Source organism: Festucalex cinctus, chromosome 1, assembly GCF_051991245.1.
Source record: "Festucalex cinctus isolate MCC-2025b chromosome 1, RoL_Fcin_1.0, whole genome shotgun sequence".
Lineage (NCBI taxonomy): Eukaryota > Metazoa > Chordata > Actinopteri > Syngnathiformes > Syngnathidae > Festucalex > Festucalex cinctus.
The window spans coordinates 37479439-37505235 of record NC_135411.1 but is presented as its reverse complement, the minus strand read 5'-3'; the positions used below and the strand labels follow the sequence as shown (position 1 = coordinate 37505235).

The 25797-nt window shown below is 38.4% G+C and overlaps 1 protein-coding gene across 1 annotated transcript in view; it reads right to left on the bottom strand.

The window, feature by feature from the left end:
- Positions 1–699: 699 nt before the first annotated feature.
- LOC144026882 (junction plakoglobin a-like) overlaps positions 700–25797 on the bottom strand; it is a 112764-nt gene continuing 87666 nt past the window's right edge. The window contains exons 9-17 of the mRNA XM_077533971.1: positions 24606–24725; positions 23571–23789; positions 17804–17956; positions 17598–17717; positions 17041–17191; positions 12552–12673; positions 11211–11250; positions 6905–7044; positions 700–3351 (exon numbers count right to left, since the gene is read on the bottom strand). Coding sequence (XP_077390097.1) covers positions 6908–7044; positions 11211–11250; positions 12552–12673; positions 17041–17191; positions 17598–17717; positions 17804–17956; positions 23571–23789; positions 24606–24725 — 1062 coding nt within the window. The 3' untranslated portion in view covers positions 700–3351; positions 6905–6907. The remainder of the gene's footprint in view (positions 3352–6904; positions 7045–11210; positions 11251–12551; positions 12674–17040; positions 17192–17597; positions 17718–17803; positions 17957–23570; positions 23790–24605; positions 24726–25797) is intronic.

The following is a 25797-nucleotide window of genomic DNA, read 5'->3' as shown; positions in this document are numbered from 1 at the left end:
TCCACTAGATCATATTCGTAATAGATTCAAATGTCAGAGCAATTCTTGGCTGCAGACTAAAACCTAATTAAATGTGAATAATAGTAGAAATGGGAGGCATGATGGATGGGTGGATAGCACGTCCGCCTCCCAGTGCTGAGGATGCAAGATCGAGTCCAGGCTTCGGCCTTCTTGGATGGAGTTTACATTTTCTCCCCGTGACCGTGTGGGTTTTCTCCGGGTACTCCAGTCTCCTCCCATATTCCAAAGACATGCATGTCAGGTTAATTGGGCGCTCCGAATTGTCCCTAGCTGTGCTTGTGAGTGTGGGAGGTTGTTCATCTCTGTGTGCTCTGCGATTGGCTGGCAACCTGTTCAGGGTGTACCCCGCCTACTGCCCGAAGCCGGCTGGGATAGGCTCCAGCACCCCGTGAACATTGTGAGGAATAAGCGGTTAAGAAAAAGGATGGATAATAGTAGAAGTGAAATTTTCACTTCTACTATTATTCACATTGAATTTGGACTTCATCATTTCAGATACATTTTCATCCAAAAGACTAGCTTGGACTATATGCTTTTACCTACGGTCTAGTAAATATTTCAAGTTTCATGTTTGGTATGATGAATTTTCTGAGTAAAGCATTCAATGTCAGGAGCATCAAATGGCAGAAAATTAATTCAGGGAATGTTATTTGACATACAACTAGAATAAATGAAAGGTCAAAGTCAAGAGGTTTAATGTAATTCAGCTTATGGTACACTACAACTCTGTTACTGTACAACTCTTTGTGCTTTCCCCCCCCCCAACACGTACAGTTCTTCTTTTGGTAGTATTTTGCAACCAAAACAAAAAACAAAAAAACAGCCACTCACTTCATAACCACAGTTGACCTTGATGCTAAAAGCACAAAATGTTGCCCATGACCAACCAGTTCAATCCTGAAGCTTTAATACACTTTAAAGTACATATTGAATTCCTCCACCACTCTTTCTCTTTATACCAAGGACGATCTTAGTACTGTTGTTAATTCAAAATCTGGTACAGACTTTATAGTTGAAGATGCTCTAAAACAGGGGTCACCAACTCCAAACTGATCCAGCATGCTTTGAATGTTTCCCTCCTTCAACATACCTGATTCAAATGATCAGGATCGTTATCAGGCTTCTGCAGAGCTTGCTGACGAGGTCATAATATGAATTTGGTGTGTTGGAAGAGAGAAACATCCAAAACATGCTGGATAGATGCCCTCGAGGGCTGAAGCAAATGTTAGAATTGAATTGAGAATGACCCCTAAATTTCAATTCCGTTCTTGAATTTAAATTGAGGGGGTAAACAGGAAGGAGAATGGCAATTCCAATTCAAATAGCAGGAAGTAGGCGGTGAATTCAAACAAATTCCCAAAGTATATTTAAAGAGTTTTTAACAAAGAAGCTTTGCAGTGCAAAAGCCTAATGACAACATGAATTTCACATCAGTATTATTGTAAGGATTTCATGTACACTAACAATACTTAATTACAGTAAATAGTTTTTTACTAATTGTTCTTTTTAATATTAAAAGCCTCCCTGATAAAAACAGATCATTAACATTTAAACACTTTAAAATTGTTTGATAAGAACGATTCTGCCCCAATGATAAAACATTTGAGAAAATTTTAATCATTTGATGCAACAACTTTTCCTCGTAAGTAGTGTTGTTCCGATACCAATACTGGTATCGGCAGAGGCCCCGATACTGCATTAAAACAGCGGTATCGGTGACTACTAACAAGTAACATGCTGATACCATTATTTCCAATGCTAATATAGGACTTTGGATGCAGAATCATGTGTCTTGCTCGTGCACGACGTTCACTGATATGTGTGACATGGTCACTGCATGCTTGATCTAAGATACCCTATTGGCCCTTGAATGCTCTGAACCAATGACAGGCCAGCTTTTTCATGTTGAGAAATAAAAACTTTAGGTATCGGTATGGTATCGGCATCGGCCGATACTGCAAAGCTTGGAATCGGGAGCCAAAAAACGGTATCGGAACAACACTACTTGTAAGGTAAAGTCGGCCTACTTAAATAAATGATTAGTACAAACAGGGACGTGCTGGGAACAAAATTCAGCCCGGGTAAATACTGTACTCGGGAAGTGGGGGAGTTTGGTGTCGGCCAACGTCGATTGCTAATTCATTATTCATTAAATTCCCTGTGTTTCCTAAATGGCTGGTCAATTTTTGGGAAGGTCGCACAAATAGCCCCCTCCCGCCAAATCCCCCACCACAGTTGCCGGCCGCCAGCCACATCACATCACCCATCGATGAACGACGAGTTGTAATGTAGTAATGGCTAGATGTCGGTTGATATGTGATGAGAATGAATTTCTCCAAATTGCATTGAATTCAATACCACTTCCTGCAATTCAAATTCAATTCATCCATTGAATGGAATTGATATTTGACATTCTGAATTTCGTCCAACCCTGATCTGATGATCCATTTACGAACATATAGGCATTGACTTGGTATTATTTGTACCCATTTTGTTTTTTAACCGTTTGACCAACAAACTGCCAAATATATTTTAACTTCCCTCATGTCCGTTTGTTGCTCACTTATGCAAAAGTGAGCAATTTGTCAGTTGACACATTATAATACCATGCAACAACCACATAGGGACACTCTGGGACATGTGAACAGTTCAAATATACAGAGGAGACATCGAGATGACAGCAGGGATTAACGGGTAGCATTTGATAGCAAAATAGACAAACATTAATCCCAGTTCTAAAAAAAACAAAACAAAACAAAAAAAATTTTTTTTGTTTTTGTTTTGTTTTGTTTTTTTAAATGTTACATGACATCAAGAAATCAGTCATTTTAAAACAGAAAAGAAAAAAACACTATCGTTACTGGACATAATTGTTGAGCCGAACATGTTTCTCAGAATATTAGTTAATGCTACTGTATGTCTTTTTGAAGAAATCAGGGAAGTATTCTTGCAGTAGATTTATCCAATAGCTGTGTTCCAATTGAATCTCCTGCTTGTCCCGCATGCCCTAACCTGTCAACAAAACGTTTTCTTGTGATTGCTTTTAAAAGTTAAAGTTACCCGTGTAACAGCACACGTTCACCCCACTGTAAGACATCATAACAAAATAACAGTTGGGTTATTTACACCAACAATAAACACTTTCAGTAAACTGTCTCCTCAAAGTTCTCGATTGCCAAATAATATATTTTCCACCTTAGAAAAGGTTGAAAGGGTTTGACTCTCCTCGTCATTAGGACCTTCAGAAGCTTTCTTTCTTCCTTCACAAATTCCTCCAGTCCCTTCGTTCTGTGATTTGTTAATCCTCTGTATTGACTCTGCTTTATGTTCCTGCAAGAAACAAACAAACAAAAAACCTTGTTATATAAAATTTCTCTTGAGGGTTGCACAGTACCAACAACGGAACGTCTATGTCACAGGTCTCAAACGCCAGTCCTCGAGGGATGTTTTAGAGGTTTCTCTCCTCAAACACACCTGATTCACTAGCAAGATCTGTAGGAAGCTGATAATGATCCTCATTATATGATTCAGCTGTGTTTGAAGAGAGAAACCTCTAATACATGCAGGACTGTGGCCGTCGAAGACTGAGTTTGAGATCTTGGTCTATGTAGACGGTGAGGACTCGATAACCCATGGAAATTGTCAAGATGTACAAACCTTGCTAGTTGCTACTGATGGACACAACAGTTTTTGGGTTGTAATATACACAGAGCAAGACCTCTCACTTGACAACCATTCATAGAATCACATCCACAAGTCTACAATCAAATGTTTCTAAGGATTCCTGGCTGCTTTTATATCTACTGAGGAATCTGCTACTGATATAGTCAACATTCACAGCTCTCTCCTTCATTAACAGAATTTCGGTCAAGAAAAACAAAATGAAGCTTTTGGAGTGGCCAAGTCAAAATCTGGACTTGAATCTGATTTGAAATGCTGTGGTGTAACCTAAACGAGGCCAATGTTTGTGTGAGCTCCTGCACTTCCAAAAATCTCCCTTGAGCGTTCAGGTACTTCCCAACGTGCAAAGGACAAACTGTCACAGTTTGTCAGCATTCCGGTACACTTGAGAATGCATATTTTGATCCTAAAATGATGTTCCGCTGAGTACCGTTCGTCCACGGACTTCCATATAATATGGAAGTCCGTGCGCTCATCACATCACCAAGCGCATGAGGACTCCAGTAGTAATATATATCTGTGCTGTACGAGAGAAGCGTGCTTTCGTCATTCAACGTGATGCTAGCATAGCCCGATGCTAGCCGACCTCAAAGCGTGTGTACAACCATAGTTCTTGAGTTAAGAAAATGTTAAGAAAAATGCTACTGTATTGTCCTGGCTCAAAGCTTCAAAAAAAGATCGTCAGACTCTGCGGTGGATTCGCAGGCTGACACAACACGGATGTAAAAAAATAAAATAATAATAATAATAATAATAATAATAACATGGACTGCTGATGCCAAGCAATACGTGAGGGCGGCGGCAGCCATCTTGCGTTGCCACACCTAAAGTAAGCTGCTTTTTTTTTTCCCTCTATGGCGAACGAAAATATCACAGTGTGTGGAGTATGCTTATACCAATAAGTATAAAATAAGTGTGGAAGAAACTCTAAATGCAGATTTCATCAGTAATAATGTGAATATAAGTTATCTTTCATAAGATATATTTCCAATTGCTACTCCAAGATTGGCCTGCATCATCATGTTGTCAGAACCATCAACATTGAAATGAAAGCAAAGCGCACACACACACAAAAAAATCACTGTGAAATATAAAACTAACTTCTGCATTTCACCATTCACGATACTGAGATAATATACTCTGAATGGTTGATGCAAACAATGAAGTTGCTAAGCTCTCATTATCCCATACAGGGATCCTGGCGTAAAACACTCACTGATAAGTGTTTTCAGTGGAAAAATAACAGAATTTGTTAGTAGCAACCTAATTACTGAGCATGAGTGGCCAGAATATTACATGTGACTGATACAGATGAAAACAAGACAGGACATTTTATATATATATATATATATATATATATATATATATCTTATTTATTCATTAAACATATTTCCATATGTTTGATGAAGAATAAAACAAGAATTTGGGAAGGCACCAAATACTTTTTCACACACTGTATCTGCTTGCTGCTTAAAAAAAAAAAAAAAATAAATAAAAAAGAGCACTGACTATTTTCCTCCTTTATAGTAGTAGTAGTTTTGCACCAGAAAAACATTAAGCATTTGTAAGGGGGGAAGAAACGAAAAGGCTTCTGTGCAAAATTGCATAGAGACTGCAATTTCCCAGGCGCTGGCTTTATGCCAGTAGAAAAATAGAGCTGAACATCAGTTGCACTGAGACGAGGGAGTTACACTCTCCTGGTAGACTTTCTCGAAAATGTAAACATGTTTATTTTCTGCAGGTTCGTGTGGTCTATTCCAAGCCCTCCCCATTAAATTTAAGTTAATATTGTCCTCTTTCACTCCCTCGCTCTCATTTTTTTTTTTTTAATTCTAGCTTTTTAACATACATTTAGCATCCTCGTATGTATAAAACAAGGTGTGGACCAAAGCGTCTTGTAAAAGAGTGGGAATATGTGGCCATGAATTTATTGGTCTCACACGCCGACATGTGTGACTGGCATATTTTAATGATCTCACGCATTTAGCTTGTGACACACTGGTGCTGGACAAGCCAGGGGGGTGAACCATTGATCCTAATAGACACTGTGACTTGCGAGAACAAATTTAAGCAGAAGAAGAATGTAGACATTTATTTAAAACCTGACATAGTACATGTTTCTTAAAGGTAGGGTCCGAAGAATTTCCATTGCAGTTTGTAAACACAACATTCAAAACTGCCACTTCTCCAATCTGTTTCAGCAGTTCACCCCCACTGCCTATGAGAGCAACTCAGCCCAGCAGCAGTGTGTCACAAGCTAAAAATGCGTACGACTCGAGAGCCTGATGATGTCACAGAAAAAAAAAATACAAAATCTGCACGTCCAAACTATACTGTCTGACACGACATGCAGCAGCTGCGGCTGTTCTTGCTACACGAAGTGGAGACATGACTGATCCAAAACTGTGAACCGGCACGCACGGCAGGTTGGCCGCACCAAGGCCTCCAAGGCATCGCACATAATGTGTAAATTATAATGAATCATAATTGCACTACTATAAATAAATATTTGTAAAATACTGTAGAGATAGTCATATACAATTATTTAGCTTATCAATACTACATATATATTTATAGCCTGCAATAATGTGTATATACTGTTTCGATCTTATTTTTAAAACATATAATTTATTCTTGCTAAAGCACTTCTGGATGGATTTAAACTGCATTTTGTTTTTCTGAACTTGTGACAGTGCAATGACAATAAAGTTGAATTTTATTCTATTCTATTCTATTCTATAGGAAAATAACTCCATAGACGCATTCGCCTATTTGCTTAGCTTAGTCTATTTCCCATTGTAAATATAATGATATAGGCAAAGTTTGACCCTCGTCCTCGATTGTCACCTACCAAAAATATATATACTGTAAAGGAGAGGCAACAAATTAGGCAACCTCTCGCATTGTCAGCCCATGGTTGATGACATCATCAACTAAGGTTACTTTGATTTCATTTGAAAGTTGTTGTTTTCTTTGGCCATAAACTCCGCTAAGTTCTACCTTTATCTCTCACTCTTCCTCCCCCTCTTATTTGCACCCTCTCTTCCTCTCTCTGTCACATCTTTAATTTTCAATTTAAACAAAAAAGAAGGAAAAGGAAAAAAATTGCTCACCTGTGGTCTTTTCATAGTGCTTATTTCCTGATTGAGGTGGTAACAATTAACCATTGAATTTATATTAGTGGAATTGTATTAGTATTTACCTGTTAGAGCGGCTCAGGGTAGGTCTGTCTTGCATCATAGGTCATGTCGGGTATGTAGGACTCATGGAGATCAGGGTCTAATGGCAGAGTGTCCAAAGGCAGGTCAGTATAGCCATAGGAAGGGTATGCACCACCTAACTCTGAAAAGGAAACAGAAAGAAATGCTTGTTTTTTCCCCTTGAAATTTTTTTTTTTAAAAATGGTCCCCATTGCTGTGATGCCATGCCATAAAAAATTTCAATGTGTCATCCACTTATATGAATGGACGCTGCACCAAACAGAAGTCTCCCCCCCCCTCAGGAGAAAAAAGCAACAACAACAACAGGAAGTGCCTCTAGGTGGCAGAAATTACTTATACTATGAATTTATATCAGCATGATCTGAGTTAGATGTAATAAACTGAACAAACAAATGAAGGACTCTCCTGTAATAAACACATCGAAAACTACATGTGGAAGTTATGGCAGTTTATCCATCCATCCTTGGATTTTTCTTACGGTTAATTGACCATTCGCAAAGCATATCCAATCCACGCCCCCAAACGCCCACAGCTCCAACGTTCAGGACAAAGCTCCATTGACCTCCATTGTAAAATTGATCCACAAAACTTTTGTCAGTTTCAATAAAACGAGACCAAACAAAGTTCCAACAGGCTGTGGCTTCAAACGAGCAAAATAGTGAAGCGATGTGCTCATAGATTGTGGAATCCACAAAGTGTCTTCATTGGATTACACAGTGTAAACGGCCTTAACCCCAGCTAAAGGTTAACCTTGCGCTGGAAGATGAATTCTCGCGTTATTTGTGAGTTCACAAACACCCAAGAATGGATCTTGTACCGAGCCCGTTGATTTCCACCGTTTCCTTGTTGAATGAAAAACCACTCCCTAAATACCAACACTAACTAAACACATACAAGACACACCTGGGATACACAGCAGGCAGAGGGCACTAATCAGGTCACACATACTGGGAGGGGAAGACACACGCAGGTGGACAAGGTTAACGGTAACGAGACTAGGGGAGACAAAACCAGATTAAACATAAACACGCGAAACTAAACAAAACCCCAACCCCACCGAACTGAAACAAAACATGATTAGTGCAGTTGGAATATTTTGGCCACTTCGGCAGTTATCACTCCTATAAATCAGCCATCCCAGAAAATGTTTTTTTTAACATATCTGTATTTCAATATTCCAACATTAAAATTGCTGTTACTTTTATTAATGTTTTGATATGTCCATGTATTATATATTATCTTAAAATGACGTAAGTGCAGAATTCTAATATATCAATATCTCATTTTTTTTCTGCCAGAGCCAGTCAGATATGCCTGTGTGTGCACGAGTCCCTTGTCAAAAGGTTGCATATGACAAGAATACTAATGAAATCTCTGAGCATGAGTGATCTGCAGAGTTGTAGGTTTTAGTACAGGGTTATTGCTGTAGGGTCTTCAGTGTAGTTGGACCAGTCATTCGAAAGCAGAATAAGTTCAGCGTGTGAGGGCAAATGCTAAGGAGACGGAATAACTTTGGACTTTACAGTTTGGATGCATGGAGATGGCAGATGGAAGGAGAACAGAAGGTGTGGTAGGAAGAGATACTGGTACTTGGGGCAGAATGCCAGAGTGCATTTAAAATACAAGCATATGGCAAGAAAGATTACCAGATTACCAACCAAGATCTCCATTTATACAGTAGCTTTCAGGGACTGCTTGCAATATAGGCCTGAACAACATACACAAGTTGAGAGCAGTGTAAAGCATAATTCGCAAGACAACTTATCATTCGTTCATAAAAAAATAACAAAACTGTAGTCAAAACTGAACAAATGTGGACTATCGCGACTGTTTAATTCTACTCTTCTTTTTTTTTTCCCCCAAGATGACGCCTTTCAATTGGTAGCCTGTTGCACGAGCTCCTCTATGTTTTCTCTTTAATTTATATTTTTACACCATTCTGTCATTTATTCTTTATTCTATGTCGCCATGTGCACACAGCACATATGTGCCTGTTGTTAAAAGCTGTGAAGAGTATTAAAAATAACGGATCATTAAGCTATCACTTTTTGGCACCCTTCAATTATAGGGGACAATCACATTGCTCCAACACCAAAATTTGGGCCTTAACACACTACAGTCCAAAATATCTATCCAACCATCAATCTTCTCACATACAGGGTGTTCCAAAAGTCTTGAGCACATTTTGACAATGAATATCTTGGAAACTATTAAGGATATAAAAACGCATCTGGTAAATTCAGAAAGCTTGTAATCTCAATTTTTACATGGAATGTTCAAAGATGTTCAATGTGAGCACCATTGGTCACACGACACACATCAAGCCGATAGTCACATTCCACTGGAAAGCAGTTTGAACTTGTTCAATCACATCTTCTGAAGTTGAGGGGCGTCCCGTTCTTTTAGCTGGGTATAAGCACCCATCCGTTATGAATTTACCATCTCACTATGGACTTCCTCTCTGGTGGCTCCTTTCCGAATTTTCTGCGAAATGTACGTTGAACAACAGTCAGTTATTGCAAATTCAAGCACACAAAACGCCTTTTCTGGTTGAGTGAATGCCATTAATGGGTCCAAAAAGAAATAAAAAAAAAATCAATAGCCTTGCAAAAAACTTAATGTAATTAGCTTTAAAATGGCACAACTTTTATCTTACTACCATTCATAGTTAAAGCTACTCTATGGAGGATTTCCCCAAAAAATATCTCAACAATAGCCTTTTTATTTGACCATTTATGACTGAAACATATTCTAATTAGTAGATCAACATCTTAGCTGTTCACAATGGGTACTCGTACAAGCCTCTGGCCAATATTATTTAGGAAGCGTCCGGTCCGAATCCTTCGAATTTCCCGCCCTCTGTCTGCAGGATGTGACGTCATTCGCGTCATCGTCAGTTGTTTCCTGTCGCGCGAAGACGGAACAAGTACTGATTTTCGCTGCCCCAGACACCCGCTGTTACTCCGCAGAAGGCTGCTTAAAAAAAAATGAAAACAATGTCAAGTGCCACAAAAAAAAAAAAATCTAAACTTGATAGTGACCGACGTCGGGCAAGAACAAGAGTGAACATTGGTTTGACATTTCAGTGGTGGAGAGAGTTGAGATCGGACTTGGATTAGAAAAGTGATTCACAGCTGGCTTTCTTTCTACTCGAAAAGGTAGGAAGCGAGTATCTTGACATTTAGAAGAAAATGTGTTGTTTTCAAATAGCAGTAACCTCAAGATCGATCACTTCTCGGTCGTAACTATTGGGGTGAAAGTGAGGTGGACGGCAACATTTAGCGTGAAAGGGGCGGCAAAGTTGAATGTAATAGAACAGAATGACTTTATGAAGAACAGACGTTCCATTCCGCCGCGTTTCAATCAGGCTAAATGTCGCCTTATTGTCCTCCGTGAAAACAGCCTATTGTAGCTACATTATGCTAACGGAATGTGAACGGTACTACTGAATGGCGATAACATTCACGGCCATATCACACTAAGTAGTGAATGGGTCTATATGTTTTTCACAATCGTCAATTTCCATAACTGACAGCCCACCTTTCGGCTAATGCACAATGACGCTAGCCTGGGGGCGACATGCACTAATAATGACTAGAATCAGGTTGACGTCCGTCGAGCGGGGTGACTACACTATGTAACTGCATATTAACATCGGAATGAGGTCCAATTAATTGACGTAATTTGCACATCGTTTTGGAGTACAGCACAGGACTGGACTTCGACCGACTAAAGCAATATGATCTGCACGTCCCGTGGACATCAATTGTTTAGTGGGGATCGAGAGTCTCATTCCGTGAAGTGGCCAGCTTTGTATAACATTATAAAACTTCTTACCTCTGAAAACATAGTTTAATTGGATATGAAGAGCCCAGTCTTCAGTATTGAGGTCGTGCACGTACGAGTGCGCGCAGCGTGTACGAGCGTGCAGTTTGTTTTCGGCCACAGGTGGCAGTAGAGATTTGAAGTTTTAAATCTTACATAGAGCTGCTTTAAGGAGATATGGGGACTTCAAATGTGCCCAAGACTTTTGGAGGACCCTGTACATCGAGGTGAAACTCATAGAATGCTGTAAACCTGACAGAAGGTACATAGAGTTACTTTTCTGCATTGTTCAAACAGTGAAGCTTGTCAAATTTTCAGATGAATCAAGTCAAGTCATCTTTATTTATATAGCGCTTTCAAACAGCCTTTGCTGTCACAAAGCGCTTTACAGAAACACAACAAAACAAACATAACATCAATCAGTACAAGAAGACAATCGAAGTTGAAAATCGTCTGACTCACCATCAGCCAAGTACGTGGACTCCAACGGAACTGTGTGGGCCTAGAGAGAAACACAAAATAATGTTATTACAAGTTTCAGTTGATCCAAATGTTGGTGCATGATATTTTTGTGAATAGCGATGCATAATACATTACTATACGTCAGTGTTTCCCCAACCATGAAAACAATTGTTAAATACAAAAATTGTTGATTAAAAAGGGAAATGAACTTTTGGAAATATTTTTGCATATATTAAGTGGTTAAAATGTGTTTGATAGATTTATTGTTCCATAAGGTGGCTTCATATTTCTTTTGGCTGGACGGTAGGTTTATTTTATGTCTTAAATTTATGTTTCTGAAATACTTCACAATGTGCAAATATTCTGTTTAATTGTGTTGGTGTCTGTCTAAAGGTTAAATATTTATATTTAACATTAAATTATCAACCTTTTGTTTTCCTGATCTTTATTTTGAAGAGAAAAAACAAACAAACCAAAAAACAATTATATACTGTCAATAACTACTAATAAATATTTAAACTGATACATGTGTACACACTGGAATAGCGGAACAAACAAACAATAGAGGAATTTAGGGGATTTTCATTTTCAACCTGGATAGATTTTTATTTTTTGTTTTATAAAAAGTATTTACGTTACAAGAAGTCAAGAGAGACTGCCTATTTTGTTTTTCATAAAAAAAAACTTTATTTTCATGTTAAAAATGCACTTTATTGAAAGTATTTGGAACTCAGTTTCTACTGCATTATTTTTAGGTTGAGATGGTGTTATCGGCAGCTGCTGAAAGTAACTAAAAAAGTAACTTTTAATCTAACTTAGTTACTTTTAAAATCAAGTAATCAGTAACGCAATTTAGTTACTTTTAAAACCAAGTAATCAGTAAAGTAACTAAGTTACTTTTTCAAGGTAACTGTGGCAACACTGTATGTGTGTGTGTGTGTGTGTGTGTGTATATATATATATATATATATATATATATATATATATATATATATATATATATATATATATATATATATTAGGTGTGTTAAAAAAAATCGATATATATATATATATATATATATATATATATATATATATATATATATATAGAATCGTTGATTCTGATTAGTATTTTTTTAATAGCTAATACTAGTTAATATTAGTATTTTTTTAATAGCTAATACTGTACGTTTTTTTTTTCAAGGCAACATTTTTGTAAAATGAATGCCTAAGAATGAAATGATCAAATTAAGCAAACAAAAGTCAATCACAATTCAATTTTGTCGTGTTAAAAAGATTTGTATCATTACTTTTCAGATCTGTCGTGTTTTCATCACACAGGTATACTGTAATTCTCACCATTTCCCAGGCAGCAGGGTCATGTTTGAAGAGCGAGTGTGTGAGCTCTACTGATACTCGTTTCCTGTAGTCTGAGCTTTTGTCCTCTGAAATTCGAAATAGCACTGCTGCAGCGTAGGTGGCTGTGAAGAGATATCAAAGTTTAGATTAGCCCAAATGGAAAGTCAAGTAAAACCTTACTGAAGAGTGGTCCTCTAAGAACTGTAAGATTGCAAGAATCTTCACCAGTCTTAATTAAACTGTGTTAAGATATGCAGGGCTTATGAGCTGTCATTTCTGTCAAATTGTTTTATCGCGATACAGTTTGACCATCAGTTAATTTTCTGCAATGACTGAAGGTCAGCCATGCATCTGCTGTCACTGCCTTGTGAGTGACGTGATCTATATGACGGCCATTCAGTGTGATCAACTGTAGCCCACGCCCCATGTTTTCCCCAAACAAGCGTAAGGTATATGGCGGAGGAGGCTGAAAGCGAGTTTGTTCAGAAGAGAAATTCAACGTACATAATATGGAACTATTTTGGCTTCATGCCAGACGACAAAGATCAGGTGAAAATCATATGCAAAGTGTGCAAGGAGAGCATGAAGACAAGTTACTGCAACACTACAAACTAGTGGCAGCATCCCACACAGTACAGTGAAAGCCAAATGACAAAAGCTAAACACTCAAAAGCATCGACAACAGCTCATGCGTTCTCCTTCAAACAAACACCTTAAAAGAAAAACTGCTTTTTTTTTCTCATACCTTTGATTAAGGACTTTTAAACAGCTTAAATTAATCATGTTTTTTCTTTTTTAATTATTTTTCTTATTATTTTAAACTTCGCTAAATGTTTTTCAAGTTTGCTGAATAATGTTTTAATATTGACAATGCATGTTTTTGTTGTTGTTTTTTTTTAGTAAATTTTGTAACCTACTTTTATTTTCTCTTCTTCCTCTGAATGTTAACTACTGTTTGTTGATGCTTATGTGTTGTCTTTCCTTATGTAAAGTACATTGAGTTGCCTTGTGTATGAAATGTGCCATACAAATAAACTTGCCTTGCCTTGCCTTGCCTTCAAATCAGCACTCAGAGAAGCGTTCACCAAATTCACACCGTATGACATTGGATCCGTGTTACGAGCTGCCATGTTGTATTTTTGTTTCCAACACCACCATTCCTCACATAACTTGAGAGGATATTGGCAATTTATACTACCCAAATTCAGAATAAATTGCAAACGTTTTGTTTGTGTGTCAGTATGTGGAATGAAACTTTGGAATATTCAATATAGGGCTGTTCGATAAATCGATTTTGAACCATAACCGTCTTTTCTGGTTAAAACATTTAAAAAAAATAAAAAAAAGTTCAAATCGGCACTTTCAATTTTCAACCCTGCACCATTTTTGGTCAATCTCCGCCGTCGTAGTTTCCTCTGCATTTCCACTTCCTCCCACGAGCACGCAGTCTAAACAACAACAACAATGGGCTCCCGGTGGAGGTGTGGAACCGTCACCTGGCTTCAGTGCCGGTTGGCGTGGGTTCACTTCCCCGCCTGGGTGACCATGTAAGCTTGTGTGAGTGAAAAAAAAATAAAATAAAATAAAAAAAATAAGAACAACCATGGCCACCGGTGATTCTGCTAACTTTGCCCATGCAAGTGAACATAATTATCCCTCAGATACAAACCCGATTGGAGCTAACAAAATGGCACAAAATACAATAGATGCAGACAGACAGATGGATAGATAGACAGACAGACAGACACTACAACTTACATCTCATTATTATTGACTGTTATTGTTTGTGGCGTTTCAACTTGCAAGCACCATCAGCCTGTGAAACTGTTCCTCACAGGTTAAAAAAAAAAAGAAAAAAAAAAAGGCCTGATGACGCTGAACCTTTTTTTCACCAATTAATATGATATAATGTTGACGTCGGCTGCCGTAATGTAAAGGTAGTAGAGGGCACATATGCAACCGTTGGGCACTGGTGAGCGCATATGGGTCAGGCTCAGGTAGCATCCTGTTTGTGCACTGCTCTGGCTATGCCCTTCCATCCATCCTTTCATCCATCCATCCATTTTCTAAACCGCTTACTCCTCACAAGGGTCACGGGGGTGCTGGAGCCTATCCCAGACGGCTTCAGGCAGTAGGCGGGGGGGTAAACCCTGAAATGGTTGCTAGCCAATTGCAGGGCCCACAGAGACGAACAACCATCCACCCACACATACAAACAAGCACACCTCGGGAAAATTCAGAGCGCCCAATTAACCTCCCATGCATGTCTTTGGAAAGTGGCAGGAGACTGGAGTACCCGGAGAAGACCCACACAGGCACGAGGAGAACATGCAAACTCCACCCAGGAAGGCCGAAGCCCGGACTCGATCTTGCTTCCTCAGCACTGGGAGACGGACGTGCTAAGCAGTCAGCCACCCTGGCTCTGCCCTTTCAATTTGAAATAATGTCCTGTAATAAAGAGATTTTTTTTTTTTTTATCAAATTCATTGATTAATTGAGAAAATCAACAGATTAATCAATTATTGAGGTAATCCTTAGTTGAAGCCCTAATTGTGACATCAATAATGTTGGCAAATTATTGCAATACTTTTGTATTGAATGCTTCTCAGCCACCGCTACAAAATTCAGTTCAGGTTTTGCTTGAACCTAATTGTCTCATGAAATGCAATAACAAGCTCCAATGTCACAAAACAAGCTTATATTTTAGTTGGTGTTTTTCTACCTTATCTCAACATAAAGCAATTGCCTCATTCACTAAATCCCCACACACGCCGGACTCTGCTTTGCATGGTGCCAACAAGCTTATCAAAAGTAATTAACGGAACCATGTCTTGCTCATAGAAACAACCTCTGGGGGAGCTGCAGATAAAACCACTGAATTTTCAATCACTATTTGCAGAACAAAATTGCACGGACAATACAGTATGTGGTGGTGGCTAATTGGTTGCCGCGCAAACATACCTGTATGTGTCGCATCAGTTCAGATTGTTGTATTGCTCTTTGATCGACCATGATTATGACAGGATGCGTTGGTCCAGACAGTTTTGTACTTTAGTACAGATAGTTTTGAAGGGTTCTGAATTAACACGTGCCTAATGTGTGTTGATAAAAACTTACTCGCCACTTTGGCCGGTGATGCATAAGGCCAGCCAGGCCGGCCAGGTTTACTGTACAGTAATTTTGATGCCTTGTGGAAAAAGCATGAATGAAGAGGAAATATGCATGTGTAGCCGAATTTCTTGGATTGCCCCTCCCCGGTGGTGGGAATGGGCAATCCAAGAAATTCAGTTATTTTGTTATTTATGCATTTTACTCATATTTGTGAGGTTTAAATAAATGACCCAAAAAGGTGGGTCGGTCCCTTTTTGACGCTATTTACGTTTTCGACCCAGCTGTTTTTAGAGTGAGGTTTGAGGAATCACCTATTTTCTGCCAACACCAATGTCCTCACACTGTCATTACAAAAAAAAATAATTCCACAAATTAATAATAAAACCACAAAAACAATCATCTGCTAATCAAGCACCATGCTGAGTTAATATTTCACAAATGGCAGTTAGAACTTATTTCTGCATTTTCAGCTACAGCGCTTATGGTTATTTTGCAGGATGTGTCTCTACATAGGTGACAAATACTTTCTTCTCAACTTTTACACATCCCACTCCATCTCACATAATTCTGATGTTTCGTTTATTTTTACTTCACAGTGTTTCCAAACATAACACAACTAGGCATCTTGGATGGTTGAACAGCAGCTAAAAGTCTCATCTGACTTAAATTTGAGTCAATACAATTTCAATTGTGTTTAAGAAATAAGACCTCTATTAATTCCTTGTTATATTATTCACCCACATTCTCCATCCATCCATTTTCTTGACCGCTTACTCCTCACAAGGGTCGCGGGGGTGCTGGACCCTATCCCAGCCGGCTTCGGGCAGTAGGCGGGGGACACCCTGAACTGGTTGCCCGCCAATCGCAGGGCACACCCACATTATTTTGTATTAAATCCTGTTTTTATATAAATATGAGACTTGCCTCCAGTTCACAGCAATAGCTTTCAACAAAGCATTTGAAAGACTGTTGAAAGAACTCCAGCTAAAGGTTGAAGTAAACAAACTCTATAAATGTGAGTGTTTCTGGCAGGAAAAGGAAGCGATTTAGGCAGTTAGTAAGCAGAAAGTGAATAAACAGTGAGTCAGATAAAACACAAGGAATTACCTCACAAAGATATAGTCAGTCGTCGAGTTGTTTTGAGCTCTACACACATAAATGTAAAAAATGTCTATTTTGTGCATGGTTGCAACATTTTTACCAATGAGCACAACTGATCATGAGACTTAATCACTGTCATTTATGCCTTCACCAAGTTTAGGCACAATTTATCCTATACAGTGGGACATTTTGTGAAAGTTGGCCCGGATCCAACTGCCAAACACCTGTGAGTTTGTGTGCATTATTTCACATTTGTATAAATAAAAAAAGGACATACCGATTCCCTCGTTGTTGGAGTGCAGTAATTCCATGAGTGGTGCTGATGCGCCCTCTGCGTCGATGAGTTCCGCAGACTGTTTGTCCAGAGCCAATTCACACAAAACTCCTGCAGCTACTCGTTTCACGTTCTCCACGTATGAGTATAGCAGCTGGACACACAACACACGTTTGCCATGTGAGAATTTCGGACAAACAAATGTCTTTTCAAAAGCTTTTTTTTTCCTATTTCCCTTTTGTGAAACAGAACTTTTTGACAAACAGTGACTGTCTAGTAAGTCTCATTCTTGCCGCATTCCATTTCCTTGCTGATATTCCTTCAACATCATGTCTGTCGCATTTCAAAACATCACAGCCAGTGCAATCGCTAAAGAAATTCCACTGCTTGTAATCATATTAAACCTAATCCTGATTATATTCCAGGAATGAAGAAGAAAGTATTATCACTCTTGCAAGCAGCAGAAGGGGGAAAGGTTGTGTGTTAAATAAAAATCGACTTCCTTCCTCCTATCTGTCATATCGAATTTATTGTGTTGTTAGTCCTGAATCAGAGTGTACCTGCACAAAAAGTGGTATGGTCTGCATGCTGGCAATCTCTCCTCTGTTAATAGGATCTCTGGCCAGAATGTGAAGTGCACCTGTGCAGCCCTCTACAATCTCCTCCATACGGACACCATCCTATTAAAAATATTCAGAAAGCAGAAATGAGCATTGAACATATGCTGTATGTAATATCTTGTAGTGTGTGTGTGAGATCTTCACACCTGATATGTCTGCTGGGAAGATGAGGCATGTCTCTGTGTGTCCTGGTGAGCCTTTAACAGTAGGTTTACCAATCGTGGGATAGTCCCCGCATCCCTCAGGGGTGCTTGATTAACTGGGCACAGCGCAAGGTTCCGGATGAGGCCAACTGTAGCCTGGATGAATTAGTCAAATCATAGCAGACAAAAAAATAATCTTACACTCAGACTAATGTAACACACAAACAGGTTTAAAAAGAAGGGGAAAAAAAAAACTCATCAGAACAGTGTACTGCAGGGGTGTCCAAACTTTTTCATTTGAGGGCCACATACAGAAAATCAGAAGGACGCAAGGGCCACATAAATGTTATGAAGAGAAATTGTGTTTAATCCTAAAAATTGTACAAATAATTTATTGTGCTTTTGCATATTTAGAAAAATACTACAGTATATAAAACCAATTTATTTGTAATATGCAGTAGGGTTATTGTAGTTTTGGAATTTTCATTTTAGTTAATTTTTATTAGTTTTCAGGGTGGTTCTGTTAGTTTTTATTAGTTTAATTCTTTAAAAAAAATGCTTAGTTTTAGTTTAATTTGTTAGTTTCAGTATTAGTATTAGGGTTGTTTTTTTTTAGTGTGTATTACTTGTGCACAATATTTAAAAAACAGCATGGGAGCAATGTCATCTGAAGGTGCTTTTCTATTGGCTGCTGCTATATGACGTCACTTCTGTGTGACATACTTTCAAACGTCATTATTCCGGTTTATATCAAAATAAAAATCACATTTAAAATCATCCCCAAAGGCTCATGCATTAAATTAATTACCAAAGACTAAAACGAAGGACAAGTTTGCTATAATTATAGTTAGTTTTAGTTAATTTGTAGACATAAAATGTACTTTCAGTTTTCGTTTTTTAAAAAGCATTTTCGTTTTTATTTTATTTTGGTAACAATATTGTTTTTTCAATTTTAGTTTTAGTTTTTTCATTAGTTTTAGTTAACTAAAATAACCTTTAATGACACCTGTTTTTCGATACCATCCCTTCTTACTTTGACCATCTCCAAACATTTTTGTTTATTTTATTTTATATGAACTTAGTCAAATGCCATTTTTAGCATATGTTGCGGCCCACTGAAAAATGGACGGCGGGCTGCAAATGGCCCCCGGGCCTTAGTTTGGACACCACCAGGTGTACTGTAACTCCAAAGTACACCAAAAGAAAGAAATCTGAATGGTAAAATTATTTAAACCACAATTATAAAATGTTATTAGCAAAACATACTACATCACAGTACCGTACATGTAAAAATCTATGGACAAGGACAGAAGTTTTTGTCATCTATGTTGTGCGTGATCATATTTCATTATCTGAGCAAGGGGGTGCATATTTATAGCAGAAGTGTCATATTAACCTCAATTTTACACAAAGCTCAACATCCACCCATCCATCACGTTTCTACTACTTATCCTGTTCAGGGTCACAGCCTGGTCACCACTCACTTCCAGGGTATGCACACCTGCACGAATGTCAATTTGAATGGAATGAGATAATATGATCCGGTAATTAGCTTAGTGCCTATGTTGCAGCCATCAAGCATATATATATATTTTTTTGGATTAACAAAACCATTGTGCTCATGAAAATGGTAAATGGACTGCTTTTTGATATAGTGCAGTGCTTTAGCTATACACCACATGGTGTCAAAAGCGTTTTACAAAGCCTCACATGCACCCATACACACATTCTTACACCATTCATAACAATTACAAGTACCGGTACAGGAAATGACGGACTGCAATTGTCTATCCAGAGCTCCAGCTCTTCCATAACCTAATAAAGACACGCAAGAAAATGGATAGATAGGATGGAAATTTGGACACACAATTCAAATTCAACATACACATTTACATTTATTTAAGTTTCACATTGTTGAATTGTTTGCCCAAGCATCAAAAGTTCCTCAGCCAACGTTATTAAAACAACCCAACTGCATTTTTCCTCCTCCACCAAACCTGACAGTTGAAATGAGCCACAAATTGTTCTCTTTGTGTTCAACAAACCAGGCTTCTTTGACACATTGACAGATGCAGAAGCAATTTGACACCTTGACAGTATCCTAGGAGAAGTTGGACTTTTACCATGGAAACACATCATAAAGCTCCCGTTTTTGTTCTGTTTACACCAGAGCAAGTTTTCAGCACTTGCTGCAAAAAACACAGCATAAGGCCAACCTCCGCAAATGCCAAACTATTAGCATAAATGGGCATAACAGTAGACACATTCCTAGATAATATCAGAATTTTTCCATGTTCACTGAGAAATTAAGGATTGTTTTAATGGTTTTTAGCATAATTTGGCACATCTCCCACCAAATATATTTATTCATGTTGTTGCATTTTAAAAATTATGTAGAATGATACAGTACAATACTGCTTAAACTTGACTGGTCTGTAAAGAATTTCACAAACTTGTTTTTTTTTTTTTTTTTAAGTAGCATGTTCTGAGTGTATAACACCAGTTTGTTTGTTTGTTTGTTTGTTTTTGGAATGCAGCTTGTGGGGTTAGATGCTCGACAAATACTTCTGAATACACCACTTTATTCAATGAATAAAATGGGTGTTTAGAAAATTGATGGTTTGATTCTATTTATATTCTGCCTTTGTCAGCTGAATAGCAATATCAAAGTCAAGAAGGTCCACTTGAACTCTGGAAATATGTAGACCTTTGGAACTTGTGAATTAAATCAAGTAATCACACAGTATCTGATGTTTTGCCTGAAGAGAAGCCAGATGGAACTTAGGGGAAAGACACATCAAAGACTTGTCACAACAAGATGTTCCAGACTCTATGTGGGTCAGCTGTAAAGGTAGTTTTACATCTGGGGTGTCCGTATGGCAGTTCCACTTGCTTATTAGAGAAGCGCTAAACTCATCCACTCAACTCTTGTATAAATAAAGATGTGATGCACCGTATCCAAGGTAGCCTTAGTGATGATAAGCAAACACACACACACACACATGGGGAATCTTGCATTGTTCTTAGAAATGTCAGCAACGTAAGACAGGCAATTTTGGCTGTTAATGGGTTCTTCTTCAAAAGAACAAACAGTATTCAAGTTGGGGAAGTTTCACAGGTTTATTTACACTTGAATTAGCCTTTGGGATTAAATCAGTCACACTACATACCAGTGGTGAGCGGTCATAGTAAGCTATTAATGCGGTGCATGCCCGACCTCTTCAAATTAAAATCAATGAAAATATTTCTGTCAGTGTCCTCTAAAATACAATACCGTAGTTCTGCGGTTTTGGTCTTAAATTCCTGTATATTTTGTCCAGTTTTCCTCGCGGGGAGCGGAGAAGTCGACAGTTTGTTTCGCGCATAACAATGTAAGAGAGCAACCAGGGTCATGTTGCAAAAAGGCTCCTTTTCCCAGTGTTTAAAACAAATTTGTGAATGATGAAACTTAGCTATATTCTATTGCTAATTGGAAAATGGAAACAGATATATATAACAGAAATATAGCCTACTTTTTTTCACTGAAGAAAGAAGAGACTCTAATCTTTCTTTTGGTAGGTTCCATGTTTTTATAGCAATAGAACACAATATTCTGTGGGCCTTGCAAAATCAGTCAAAATCCAGTAAAACAGCCGTGAGCGAAGGGGGTTGCTTGAGTGGAAATGGCTGAGAGTAAATGAGTTACTAAATATATATGGTACATTGCAGTTGTAAGAATGCTGTTACAAGACGAGACAGGACAAATCAACTGAGAAAAGAGATCTTTTTTATACTGTTGTATATGTCTTTAAATTCAATAATTAATTGGAAGGTCTCTCCAGCCTGTTTTCCATGTCTCCCTGTTCAAATGCAGGAGATTCCAATGACAGCTCAACAATAAGCTCTGGAGAAGGCCGAAAATGATCCTCACATGCTTTGGAATCGGGAGACTTGGAAAACAGGCTGGACAGGGTTGAGAAACACTGTTCTAAAATACTCTAGAGTAGATGTCATGACTGTGTTTTGTTGTTGCAACTGCCTCATGATGTCTGACATGTTTTGTTTTCTTTGAACTGATGTAATCAGCATGTAACCAGCAACTGTGTGATGTCAGGAATCTGTTGGAATCTCTTTCAACTGGTCAGAAGCCTGCCAGTTTCACCCGCATGTCGGTCAGCAGCTTATCATATTCATCCATGTCAGTCGTGTTTCAGCAACCTATCAGAGTTACCCGCATGCCTGGTCGCAGCCTATCAGATTCATTCACAGACTATAATAGTCAGACCGGAGAAGTTTGTTTTTTGCCAAATTATTTCTCTGTTCACCTCTCCATAGCCCAAGTTAGTTCCACGCCTCTTGATCCATGATACCTTCTCGTTGTTTCTGGTCTAACTCGTGAGTACGTTCCGCGTAAACAAGATTTTTTTTATGCGAATAAAGTGTTAAACTCTTATTTGTGTCTGTGTTTTTGGGATCCAACTCCACAACATAACAATAATAATCAATTGAAATATAAATTAAGCACCAAAATCTGTCCATCTCAGGCGGCGGCTACTTTGCCACTTGCTGTCAACTGAAAATGACATCACAGTTGCTCAGGGCTCAGGTAACGACCAATCACAGCTCATCTTGTGAGCTCCCAAACTCCGAAAACAGACTGCTTAACTCTTTGACTCCCAAAAACGTTTAATAACGATAAGTAAAATCGCGATGTATGCCGCCATAAACGTTAAATGACGTGAACTGCAGCACTGAATCTCTTTTTAAGGGGCTGCCGGTGTACGGAATTACAATGAAACATGACGGAATCTGATGAAATTGGATGAAATCAAACGTTTTCAAGGATGGTGTGAATGAGAAAAAGCTTTTGTCACATTAAACCTAATTTGCAGAGCGTCACAAAACAAAAATATTTAGTGTCAAAGTGACTTTTGGAGAAAATGTATTTTCACAAAAAGCTTGTTTTCTCATCTTTTCACTCAAATGACCTCTTTTCAAATGGTTATTATTACTAACGAACGGAATAAGGTAGAAACATTGTTTGTTTTTTTCTAATGAAAGAATGGAATGCGATCTTTCATTTGGTACCAACATTGTATATGTAGTAAAAGTACACAATATTCTGTTTGCCTTGAAGGATGAGTTAAAATGCTCAAAATCGGCTGGCACTGTTTTTTTTGTTTTGTTTTTTTGATAATGTATGGCAGTAAAATAGCTAAGTGGCTAAATGTTTCGCCACACACTCAGTCAGCATCCGAGAGCAGGAATAAAGGCTTGATTTTTTTTTTTTTTTTTTTTTAACATGGTGAATATATATATATATATATATATATATATATATATATATATATATATATATATATATATATATATATTTAATGAACCTCTAGTAAAGCTTTAATTTTTCATTCAATTTAGACAGGTTATTAAATTAGCTAAAATCCAAATGCTGTCATGTAGCTCTCTCAAGACTCCTCCTCTGAAAATAAAACATAAAAAACATGAATCCCTGATGTATTCAGAGCACACGTCTCTCCAGGGACACAGCATGCCGGAAAGTGCTGTCAAAGCATGATGGGAAATGGGTGTTATGATGTTCTTGTTCTTGTCTGTGGCCACTTCTCAAACGTAATAGCTATTTGTATGCATGTTTTTATTACACCTAAAAGGATATGCTTCAGTGCAAATGTCACATTGCAGACTATCCCTCGACTTTTACACTTGACAGCTAAACTGTGCGTTATTTCCATTTCCTTTCCTTTCCACAGTAGCACAGTGGTCCTTTTCTCACCTTTATAACAGGCCAGTAATGAGGCTGCCCCAGCAGCTTGACCACAGCAGGGACGCCATAGTGCAGTCGCACGGCATTCTGGGCCAGCTCAGCATTGTGGTGGCGAGACGTGAGGTGACGCAAGGCGCAAACTGCCGGCTCTGCAACATCTTCTTTTTCCCCAGCACGCAGTACAGCGTGGATTAGTGCCTCTACCCCGCCAAACTGAGTGACGAGAGTCTGAAAAAAAAAAAAAAAAAAAGAGAGCACAACACCAATACATATCAATGCCATAATTTCTACAGTACAATGTGCAGTTAGCTACTGTTGTTAGTTATGCTTATACTTGAAAATGCATCTCCTGGATGTGACAATTTAGAACAGCTTGCCACATTATTTAAATGGGATGTATTTACAATGATATTTTTTTTTAGCTAGAACATATTTCAAAGACATTTCTGACTGGACTTCACATATAAATTCCCAAGTGTTTATTCAGGCTACCGTAATCTGTTGGGACAAAAAGGTAGCTGAAATTATGTCTTGTTGAGTGAGCCACAGGCTGAATTAGAAGTGCCAACTTGTTTAATAAACGATTGACTCTCCTTGGAGCTGCAGACAAAACACCAAGTGATGAGGTGATGCTGCGCATAAGCCCGCTACCCATCCATTGGCCAAGAGTGTTACCAGTTAGCTTGCAACCCAGCTGATGGCTAGCGTCTCTCGTCATGGCATGGAAACCCCACGATGACCCAGCCACCAGGGGATTTTGGGGGGAATATTTTCACAGCTCAAGCATATACTTGTAGTAATGTGTAGGCATTTCGCTGTGTGGTATGATTGATATCTAATGACAGTTTACAGGGACTTTAAATGGATCTGAACTAAAAGTACTCTCACACAAAAACAAAGAAGTGATGTATAACTATGTTATTTTAGTCAACAAGACGTATGACATCTCAAAACATTTGTTATGGTGTCTTCCTTTTAGGAAAAGATTGTTTTCTTTGTAATTAAAACAGTAAATGCAACAAATGCAACTAGTTTCAATGCTACCTTGTTGTGTGAGTTGTTACAAGTGAGGTTGGACAAGATGCCTGTTGCGCAGGTCAGCATATTGACATCATCTGAACCCAACTGGGTGACTAATATCTGCAGTAGACCATCTAAACCTTCCTGGAGAGAAAGAGAGAACAGTTGAGAGAGTTCAAAAAAATGAATCATTACAGCAAGCTCAGCTGCAGCACAGTCTGTGCAAGACAAATATACCGACTGGAGCTATGACAGTGTGTGATCATCAGGTTCTTGGTCACCTCCCTTCCATCTCAAGGAAAGACCTCTAAAAGTTCCAAATGTATTGCATTTATGGATTATGAAGGACACTGCCCTCAGTGGGTCCTTTAAACCAGCAGACATGTTTCTTATTACACCTTCTTTCTTTTTTTTCCCCGATGTAAACACTTGTTTAAAAAAATAAAATAACAAAACTTCAAGCAAGGCCACAGGTGAAAAGCTTCTTTGTCATCTCTCTTGCTTCCATCGGGGCTGCCATAATGCTATAATTTGTGATGTTTTTAAATTGATGCGGACATATGTAGCATGTTAATGCATCACGTGTGAATGATGATGCGGGCGGATTGGCGTTGGCGTATTGTAACACAAAATGCACCCCACCCCCCATGCCGAATGGCACCCTATGCACAGTGCATGATCTGCATGTATAGGGATGCAGGTGGTTGTGTCTGGCATGACAATGCCTTTCTCCATGCGCCAATTTTTGCCACCATGGACACGCTTCCATTGATAGCGTCAAGTTTACATCATCTTCCAGTCGCAGTTATTTGCATCACTCAAGCTGCATGTGGCTACTGCCACTGGTGTTTGTGAATTAGACGCTGTTTCTCAATGAGGAGATTGTGTTCCGTCAAATGTGTATATGCATATGACCTCGTTTAAATAAGCGCAAAAGAGGCACAACAAGGCACGTTCTGCTTGGCAGTGCAGTTCGTAAGAAATTTCACCATCTGCTCGTGTTTTGTAAATGTTTTTAACAGTTAGCGCCGTGCAAAAGCCACACAAACCTTTAGTGGATTTTTACTGTTGTCTTTTGTTTGTCTGTAGTAACTTTTGCTCACATTCTCATGCATCCCTGGTTTAACATAGCTATTGTTAATTTATGAAGATGTGCTTTCGTTCATTGAGCTCAATTTTGATATCTGTGGAGAAGGACGTGAGAGTGGCTGAACAC